This window comes from Anabas testudineus, chromosome 12, assembly GCF_900324465.2.
Source record: "Anabas testudineus chromosome 12, fAnaTes1.2, whole genome shotgun sequence".
In the NCBI taxonomy this organism is placed as follows: domain Eukaryota; kingdom Metazoa; phylum Chordata; class Actinopteri; order Anabantiformes; family Anabantidae; genus Anabas; species Anabas testudineus.
In genome coordinates this window covers 10779666-10790087 of record NC_046621.1, presented here as the reverse complement: position 1 = coordinate 10790087, position 10422 = coordinate 10779666, and the positions used below count along the sequence as shown (strand labels likewise).

The window sequence follows — 10422 nt, the reverse complement described above, 5'->3', positions numbered from 1 at the left end:
CTGCAACACAGATCGTCACTGAGCTAAAGTATCTTCGCAGCAACTACAGCAATGTGACAGAAGCTGGAGAGGAGCTCAAAAAGGACTTAGAGACAGCGATCAAAAGACATAAACAACTAAAGGTGCAAATTGAGCAGAGTATCCTTTACTTCATATAAAAAATACATTTTCTACTTCTACCTTCTTCCATCTGAGGAGTATTGCTAAAATTAGGAGCATCCTGTCTCAAAGTGGTGATAAAAAACAAGTTGCTGCTACAGGTGCTGCTACCACCTCGAGCCTGGTTCTGCTGGAGGTTTCTTCCTCTAAAGGGAGTTTGTCCTCTCCACTGTTGCCTAGTGCTGCTCAAATGGGGTTGTTGGCTTTTCTATATAAACAGTAATATCTAGAAAGGTTTTTAACCTTAAACACTGTAAAGTGCCTTGAGATGCCTTCTGTTGTGATTTGGTGCTATATAAATAAAATTTAATAAAATTAAAATTGTACTGTAGGTTCCCCTGCTGCCTTGAAAACACTCAAAGCTGAATTAAAATGAACAAACTCTACAAACAGTAATTAAATCAAGTTAACAAGAAAAAAAGATGGTTTCACACAGTTCCTTTTTACGCTGCATTACTGCACTCAACGTGAAAATGAATTAGGGTTGGATTTTCAATCTGGTGACCAGCTTCAGTGGGAAAGTACAAGAGGAGGCAAACCAACCAGTGGGCAGTAACTGCAGCGCCGCAATGGAGAAAGTATCATTTGTGAGAAATGCTCCTCAAGTTTTCTTCAACAGTGCTGGATATTTCAAGTCTCGATATAAAACCTTTGGAAAAGGTATGATTCTAAAAGTGACATTTTTTTTACATTTTCACTGTACTTTCTTTCATTTCTCCTTTTTTAGGCTAAATTAAGTAGTGATTCTAATTAATCTCCTATTCAGACGTTATTGTATGAAGAGTACTGTTGAAAACAAACTTTCAGATATGCTTAATTACTGCAGTTGGTTAATTGGTGAATTACTGTGCCCTTGAAGTAATAATCAGCCAAAAATGTCATTAATGTCATTTACTAACCAGTAAATAGCTCAAGACCAAAAGGAAAACATATCTTTTGTGATTTTGTGTAACTGATTCTTTAACCCTGATGAATTCCAATATTACAGCTGTTTATGGATCTAACCGATGGGTTTTACTCTGTCTGGGACTGCTGAACGTTGTTCTGCTGATAGTTGCTGTTTCTCTTGGAATTAAATGTGAGTTCAATGTGACATTTCCTCTTCTCTCATTTGTACAATTTCACTGTATGTAACACATAAAGCTGACTGGGTCTTCATTCTACAACATACATTTATAAATTCTAACATGGCACGTGAGCATTTTAAATAATAGTTTATAAACAATCATCTAACTGACTGATAGTGTTAACTAATGTTGATATTAAGAATATTAGCTGTCTATAACATTGTGTGTTGTCCTGTATGGCCATTATTTCAAAGTTCTTGTGTGATTAAGAACCACTGATGCTTTGAAAACATACAAACTCAGATTATTTAGGGCTTTATTAGAAATCTTATATAAAGGCGGTGGTACAGTCAGTTGGCTCATAACACTATGTTTACCAGGAACCTTCAGTTTGAGAATATCTCATATTTTAACAAGAAAAACATTCTGTTGTGAATAACGCGTGTGTACTGTTTGTGTAGTAAATAAAAATGAGGAAATGCTAAGTAACATTAAATTGAGTAGCACTTCTTCTTTTAATGGACAAGGAGAAGTACCTCCAGAGAATTCTACTTATGGCTGGATGAAGAAACAGGGACATGCCAGAAACTAAAAATAAAGTCAAGTGAAAACATTCTTGTTGTGAAACTGAAAAATTAGCACCAACAAAGTCTGCAGCATTTATTTCTGCAGGAATCATTAATGTTGCTAATGAAATAGTGCAGGCGGCTTGAACAGAGCAGCTTGAACCAGTAACCTGTAGTTGAAGTCAGAGCTTACGTGTGACTGAGGCAATTCCAGAGGTGTCAGCTCACCATTTGGTCTGAACTCAGACATGAACGCTTCCTTAGTTGCCAAAGCTTTTAAGCAATTATTAGAAGCTATTTAGAAATAGCAATTGTTATTTGCATAATCTGTAAAATCAGGCCCTGCATGTGCACGTGGAAACAGAGCTGGGAGGACCATCAAATCATCTCACCCTAGTCTGTTTGCCACTTTAATGTGAGCTATGTAACAACATCAGTATAAATCAAAACCCTTTACATTTTTGCACTTTGCAACTTAATGATCCATTACAACACAAACTGTTCTTTGACTAAACCACTTCGAACATTACTGACACTCTGTGTGTTTCACCACTTCAGGTGCTAAAGTCAAAGAGAGCTCCATCCATGTTACCCACTCATCTGCAACCCAGCCCACCAGTGAGTACCTTCACGACAACCACAGCAATGTGATCGAAGCTGGAGAGAATCTCAAGAAGACCTTAGAGACAGCCATCAAAAACCATACACTACTAAAGGAGCAAATTGAACAAAAGAAGAGCATCAACGACGAGAATCAGAGACAGGTCGAGACACTGCGAACAGAGAAGACCAATCTGCAGGCTAACATATCAGCTCTGGGTGAGACAGGGTTTTATTAGAGTTTATATCAGTTTTTATTTAATCTATTAAGTTAAAATTGTGGAAAACAACTAGCTTTACAAGAAATATTTTGTTTCTCACAGAGGGAACTTGTGGCAAATGCCTTCCCATATGGAACATTCTCAACTCCTCCTGCTACTTCTTTTCCTACTTGGAGTCGTCTGCTGTCAAAAACAACTGGGCAGACAGCAGAGCAGACTGTGTCAGACGTGGAGCCGACCTGGTAGTGATCGATAACCAGGAGGAGCAGGTGGGCTATCGTTAGGGACCAGAAATATCTCAATAATAATGAATTAAATGTATATTATATATACATATACATCTGTTTGCTTATGCAGAAATATGTGAGTGACTCCATTCAAAATATGAAAACTAGCAATAACATCTGGGATAATGGATTCTGGATTGGTATCACTGACATGCAATCAGAGGGGACATGGACCTGGATTAATAATGTCACTGGGTTGGATCGAAGGTGAGACTTGTTTATAACATTTAACAGTTAATGTTAAAACATAAGAGCTATCACACCACCATGATCAGATAAACAGAACTTAATGTGTTTTTTGAATGAATTTCTCTAAGGTACTGGATGGATGGAGAACCAAACAACCACGGACAAGGAGAGGATTGTGGAGTTATAGTTTATAGCTCCATTAGTCCCTGGAAGACCATGTTCGATGGGCCGTGTCACAATCCCATATCACTGGGTATGTGAAATGAAATCAAGATAACCCCTCCAAGCACGACCACTACAAAGCAGAAAACTCCAGCATGTGTGTGAAAATGTCTGAAATAAAATCTCTTTGAAAAGTGTGTTGTCAAAATCAACTGCACCTCAACACATAATTACTGACAGTTATCTATAAGACATCTGAATGAAATAAAATGAAACTTCTGAATACACTGCTGCCTGTTATTCTGCAGGAGAGCAAAAGCTGAGCTGCAAAAACACTTTGGCAGTAAAACACTCAGTGAGGTTTCATACACAGACGCAAAAAACTGTGTTAGTTAATCAGATTGGAGACAATTTATTACTCAGAACTGCAGGTTCACATTCACATTGATTAACTCAATATACTGCCGTACATGGCTCCACCTAACAGTAACAAGTGAATGATGAAGACCATGATAATGTTGACTCCAATTATTTTCATTCAATTCAATTCAGTTTTATTTGTATGGTGCCAATTCACAACAGAAGTTATCTCAAGGCACTTGAGATTATACAAAAAATGAGATGGAAAACACAACAATCCCATTTGAGCAAGCTTAGGCAAAAGCGGAGAGGAAAAACTCCCTTTAGAGGAAGAAACCTCCAGCAGAACCAGGCTCATAGTGGGCGGCCATCTGCCTCAACCGGTTGGGGTGAGTGGATAGAGAAGAGAGAAAAGAACAGCAGGCACAAAAACAACAACAAGCAGCAAGAACATTAGGCAGGTCAACTGGATTCTGGAGATGTACAGTTCCAGGCCGAGGATACCTGCAGAAAAGTACAGAGAGAGGGAGACAGAGAGGAGGAAACACAACTACAGGAGAGAGAAGACACAAAGTTAATGACATGCAATGGTGGCATTTGCATTGATATAGGAGAAAGGAGAGAGGAGAGGAGCTCAGTTTATCATTAGAGGTACCCCAGCAGACTAACCTATATCAGCATAACTAAGAGATGGTTCAGAGTCACTTGATCCATTTCTAACTACAAGCTTTATAAAAAAAGGAAAGTTTTAAGTTTAGTCTTAAATGTAGAGAGGGTGTCTGCCTCCCGAACCTGAACTCTGGCCTCCCATTCTACATTTGGAAACTCTAGGAACCATGAGTAAACCTGCAGTCTGTGAACGGAGAGTTCTGCTGGGAAAATATGGAATAATGAGTTCTTTGAGATAAGATGGAGCCTGATTATTAAGTGATTTATAAGTGAGGAGAAGAATTTTAAATTAAATTCTGGATTTTACAGGGAGCCAATGGAGAGAAGCTAACGCTGGAGAAATATGATCTCTCTTACTAAGTCCAGTCAGAACTCTGGCTGCAGCATTTTGGATTAACTGGAGGCTCTTTAATGAGTTATTGGGACATCCTATTAATAATGAATTACAATAGTCCAGTCTGGAAGTAACAAATGCATGGACTAGTGTTTCAGCATCACTTTGGGACAGGATGCTCCTAATTTTAGCAATGTTTCTCAAGTGAAGAAAGGCAGTTCTGAAGATTTCTTTGATGTATGAAGTGAAGGCGATATCCTGGTCAAAGATACAGCATTACTTGAGGACAATACTGAGTCATCAAGGGTGAGATTGTGATTAGACATAGTGTCTCTGAGATTTTTAGGTCCAAATAAAATAACCTCTGTCTTGTTTGGATTTAGGAGAAGGAAATTGGAGGACATCAAGGCCTTTATGTCTTTTAAGCATGCTTGAAGTTTGACTAATTGATAAGTTTCTCCTGGTTTCATAGATAGGTATAGCTGGGTATTAACTGCATAACAATGGGAATTTATAGAGGGCTTCCTAATAACATTGCCTAAGGGGGACATATATATATAAAGTAAAAAGCATCGGTCCAAGCACAGAACCATGTGGAACTCCGTAGCTGACTTTACTGTGCATCGAAGACTCATCATTAACATGCACAAACTGAAATCTATCTGATAGATACAATTTAAACCACTCTAGTGCTGTTCCTTTGATCCCAATGACATGTTCCAGTTTGTGTAATAAAATGTTGTGATCTATAGTATCAAATGCAGTACTAAGATCTAACAAGATGAGTATAGAGAGTAGTCCATTGTCTGATGCTAATAAAACGATCATTAGTGACCTTTATCAGTGCTGTTTCTGTACTATGATGCACTCTAAATCCTGATTGGAAATCTTCAAACAAGTTATTACTGTGCAGGTGGTCACATAATTGCTTAAAAACTACCTCTTCCAGAATTTTAGAGACAAAGGGTAGATTGGATATTGGTCTACATGTCACTAAAACCCCTAAGTCCAGAGTAGGCTTTTTGAGTAGGGGCTTGACTACAGCAACCTTAAAAGCCTGTGGTATGTAGCCTATTTGTAAGAATAGATTAATCTGATCTAGTATGGACATGCTGATCAAAGGAAAGACATCTTTGAGGAGTCTAGTCGGGATGGGGTCTAAGAGACATGTTGATGGTTTAGAGGAATTAATTACTGAAATTAATTCAGAATGATCTACAGGGAGGAAGCAGTCTAAGTACAAGCGTTGTTTTACTAATGAATCTAGAGTTGTTGTACAAATGAGACCATCAATGCCGTATTCGGGGAGGATGTGATCAATTTTTTCTCTAATAGTTATGATTTTATTTGGAAAGAAATTCATTAAATCAATGATGCTTAGAGTTTAGGGAATACTAGGCTCAACAGAGCTACGACACGTTGTCAGCCTGGCTACAGTGCTGAAAAGAAACCTGGGGTTGTTCTTATTTGACTCTATTAATGAGGAGTAATATGAGGTTCTAGCTTTACGGAGGGCTTTTTTATATATTATTAAACTATCTTTCCAGGCTAGGCAATATTCATCTAAATTTGTGGGACGCCACCTCCTTTCCAGCTTACGTGACTTCTGCTTTAAGCAACGGATTTGTGAATTGTACCATGGAGCTAACTTCCTATGATTCACTAGCTTCTTTTTAAGAGGAGCAACAGTATTAAGTATTGTTCCGAGTGAAGCACCATGACTATCAACAAGATAGCTCCCTTGTGCTGGAGTAATGTTAGGAGGACTGCTCTCCTCTGTCTTGGTACATGGCTCTGAAATAAAAGATGGAATCAGTTCCTTAAATTTGTCGACAGTATTTTCACATAAACATCTACTGTAGTTAATCTTTAGTAATCTGTAGTAAAGTTTGGTACTGTAAATTCAAATGTTATTAAAAAATGGTCAGAAAAAAAAGAGGGTTTTGGGGAAAAACTATTAAATGATCAATTTCAACACCGTATGTCAGAATAAGATCAAGGGTGAGATTAAAACAGTGAGTGGGTTTATTTACATTTTGGGTAAAATCAATGGACTCTAATAGTGACTTAAATGCAGTGTTGAGGCAGTTATCATCAACATCTACATGGATATAGTCAACCACTATGATGACTTTATCTGCACTAAGAACTAAATCAGATAGAAAGTCTGAGAATTCAGTTAAAAACTCAGAGTAAAAGAGTAAAAAAGAAATAGAATCAACTCACATTGTGTCATAGAAATACTATTTGCATTGCACTATTTGTTACCGCCACATGCACACATGCTCATTTTTTCTGTTTAGCAGTTTGTCAAAAGTTTCCGCCGCCACCCTCATTCTGATTTCGTCTCTGAGGTTTTTACCGATAGAGGTGGTTATGTGTTGAGTTTTTATTCTGAATGGGTTATTATTCCAACTATTGGTGAAATATAAGGGTCCATGTAAATGTAGATGCTGTGATAAAGTCATGTGTGGGATTTTGATGGATTCAATTAAAATGTGACAGTTAACAGTAAGTTTCATTTCCCTTTTCTGAGGTATTTCACATATCTGACATAAGCTTTTCAAGAACTTGTGTAAAATGTATCATGTCAGCATACTTTACTTAATGTGTCAAATTATGTGTAATGCACAACATGACTCAAATTACATTAAGTATAATGGGGGTTTTGTTTTTTGTTTTTTTTTATTGTTTGTGAATTGTATCTCTTTTTCAGCTAGTAATTTCTTTCCAGTCGATGGAGAAATCAGACATTTGAAAAATCCTCTTTCTGCTAATTTTAATTGGAACAAATTAAACACTGTAAAGATTATTTTCTAACGTGTGGCTCAACCTGAAAATGAATTAGGGTTGGATTTTCAATCTGATGACCAGCTTCAGTGGGAAAGTACAAGAGGAGGCAAACCAACCAGTGGGCAGTAACCGCAGCACCGCAATGGAGAAAGTATCATTTGTGAGAAATGTTTCTCAAGTTTTCTTCAACCGTGCTGGATATTTCCAGTCTCGGTATAAAACCTTTGGAAAAGGTATGATTCTAAAAGTGACATTTTTTTTTTACATTTTCACTGTACTTTCTTTCATTTCTCCTTTTTTAGGCTAAATTAAGCAGTGATTCTAATTAATCTCCTATTCAGAAGTTATTGAATGAAGAGCACTGTTGAAAACAAACTTTCAGATATGCTTAATTACTGCAGTTGATTAATTGGTGAATTACTGTGCCCTTGAAGTATTAATCAGCCAAAAATGTCATTAATGTCATTTACTAACCAGTAAATAGCTCAAGACCAAAAGGAAAACATATCTTTTGTGATTTTGTGTAACTGATTCTTTAACCCTGATGAATTCCAATATTACAGATGTTTATGGATCTAACCGATGGGTTGTACTCTGTCTGGGACTGCTGAACGTTGTTCTGCTGATAGCTGCTGTTTCTCTTGGAATTAATTGTGAGTTCAATGTGACATTTCCTCTTCTCTCATTTGTACAATTTCACTGTATGTAACACATAAAGCTGACTGGGTCTTCATTCTACAACATACATTTATAAATTCTAACATGGCATGTGAGCATTTTAAATAATAGTTTATAAACAATCATCTAACTGACTGATAGTGTTAACTAATGTTGATATTAAGAATATTAGCTGTCTATAACATTGTGTGTTGTCCTGTATGGCCATTATTTCAAAGTTCTTGTGTGATTAAGAACCACTGATGCTTTGAAAACACACAAACTCAGATTATTTAGGGCTTTATTATAAATCTTATGCAAAGGCAAACATGTGTGTGGGTGTACAGTTTGTGTAGTAAATAAAAATGAGGAAATGCTAAGTAACACTAAATTGAGTAGCACTTCTTCTTTTAATGGACAAGGAGAAGTACCTCCAGAGAATTCTACTTATGGCTGGATGAAGAAACAGGGACATGCCAGAAACTAAAAATAAAGTCAAGTGAAAACATTCTTGTTGTGAAACTGAAAAATTAGCACCAACAAAGTCTGCAGCATTTATTTCTGCAGGAATCATTAATGTTGCTAATGAAATAGTGCAGGCGGCTTGAACAGAGCAGCTTGAACCAGTAACCTGTAGTTGAAGTCAGAGCTTACGTGTGACTGAGGCAGTTCCAGAGGCGCAAGCTCACCATTTGGTCTGAACTCAGACATGAACGCTTGCTTAGCTGCCAAAGATTATTAGCAATTATTAGAAGCTATTTAGAAATAGCAATTGTTATTTGCACCATTTGTAAAATCAGGCCCTGCATGTGCATGTGGAAACAGAGCTGGGAGGACCATCAAATCATCTCACCCTAGTCTGTTTGCCACTTTAATGTGAGCTATGTAACAACATCAGTATAAATCAAAACCCTTTACATTTTTGCACTTTGCAACTTAATGATCCATTACAACACAAACTGTTCTTTGAATAAACCACTTCGAACATTACTGACACTCTGTGTGTTTCACCACTTCAGGTGCTAAAGTCAAAGAGAGCTCCATCAACGTTACCCACTCATCTGCAACACAGCCCACCAGTGAGTACCTTCACGACAACCACAGCGATGTGATCGAAGCTGGAGAGAAGCTCAAGAAGACCTTAGAGACAGCCATCAAAAACCATACACTACTAAAGGAGCAAATTGAACAGAAGAAGAGCATCAACGACGAGAATCAGAGACAGGTCGAGACACTGCGAACAGAGAAGACCAATCTGCAGGCTAACATATCAGCTCTGGGTGAGACAGGGTTTTATTAGAATTATTAAGTAAAAATAGTGGAAAGCAACTAGCTTTACAAGAAATATTTTGTTTCTCACAGAGGGAACTTGTGGCAAATGTCTTCCCGGATGGAACATTCTCAACTCCTCCTGCTACTTCTTTTCCTACTTGGAGTCGTCTGCTGTCAAAAAGAACTGGGCAGACAGCAGAGCAGACTGTGTCAGACGTGGAGCCGACCTGGTAGTGATCGATACCCCGGAGGAGCAGGTGGGCTATCGTTAGGGACCAGAAATATCTAAATAATAATGAATTAAATGTATATTACAGATACATATACATCTGTTTGCTTATGCAGAAATATGTGAGTGACTCCATTCAAAATATGAAAACCAGTAATAGGTTGTGGGAAAATGGATTCTGGATTGGTATCACTGATGTGCATTCAGAGGGGACATGGACCTGGATTAATAATGTCACTGGGCTGAATCCAAGGTGAGACTTTATAACATTTAATAGTTAATGTTGTATTAATTTGGAAACATAAGAGCTATCACACCACCATTATCAGAGAAACAGAACTTAATGTGTTTTTTGAATGAATTTCTCTAAGGTACTGGATGGATGGAGAACCAAACAACCATGGACAAAAAGAGGATTGTGGAGTTATAGTTTATAGCTCCATTAGTCCCTGGAAGACCATGTACGATGGGCCGTGTCACAATCCCATATACTGGGTATGTAAAATGGAATCAAGATAACCCCTCGAAGCACGACCACTACAAAGCAGAAAACTCCAGCATGTGTGATAAATGTCTGAAATAAAATCACTTTGAAAAGTTTGTTGTCTTTTGGGGCATTTTTCAAAATCAACTGCACCTCAATACATGATTACTGAAAGTTATCTATAAGACATCTGAATGAAATAAAATGAAACTTCTGAATACACTGCTGCCTGCTATTCTGCAGGAGAGCAAAAACTGAGCTGCAAAAACACTTCGGCAGTAAAACACTCAGTGAGGTTTCACAACACTGTGTTAGTGAGTCAGATTGGAGACAATTTATTACTCAGAACTGCAGGTTCACATTCACATTGATT

The 10422-nt window shown here is 37.6% G+C and overlaps 1 protein-coding gene across 4 annotated transcripts; it reads left to right on the top strand.

Annotated features, from left to right (window-relative positions):
- The first annotated feature begins 456 nt into the window (after nt 1-456).
- Nucleotides 457-10172, top strand: LOC113159686 (C-type lectin domain family 4 member M-like). Of its 4 annotated transcripts, none has more exons than XM_026356528.1 (6): nt 457-819; nt 7971-8060; nt 9084-9344; nt 9427-9593; nt 9682-9818; nt 9937-10172. In XM_026356528.1, the coding sequence occupies exons 1-6, from the start codon at nt 729-731 to the stop codon at nt 10082-10084; spliced, it is 894 nt and encodes a 297-aa protein (XP_026212313.1). In that variant the 5' UTR covers nt 457-728; the 3' UTR covers nt 10085-10172. The 4 variants fall into 4 exon arrangements, with proteins under 4 accessions (XP_026212313.1, XP_026212314.1, XP_026212312.1 ...); XM_026356529.1 differs by lacking the exons at nt 7971-8060; nt 9084-9344; nt 9427-9593; nt 9682-9818; nt 9937-10172 and adding exons at nt 1148-1237; nt 2351-2611; nt 2716-2882; nt 2971-3107; nt 3218-3448 and having other exon boundaries at nt 585-819; XM_026356527.1 differs by lacking the exon at nt 457-819 and adding an exon at nt 6803-7640.
- The last annotated feature ends 250 nt before the right edge of the window (nt 10173-10422 follow it).

Coding starts and splice junctions, on each gene's coding strand:
- LOC113159686 (XM_026356527.1), top strand. CDS start 7,481: ATGACCAGCTTCAGTGGGAAAGTACAAGAGGAGGCAAACCAACCAGTG. Junction 9,594..9,681: donor TCGATACCCCGGAGGAGCAG/GTGGGCTATCGT, acceptor TTGCTTATGCAG/AAATATGTGAGTGACTCCAT. Junction 9,819..9,936: donor GTCACTGGGCTGAATCCAAG/GTGAGACTTTAT, acceptor AATTTCTCTAAG/GTACTGGATGGATGGAGAAC.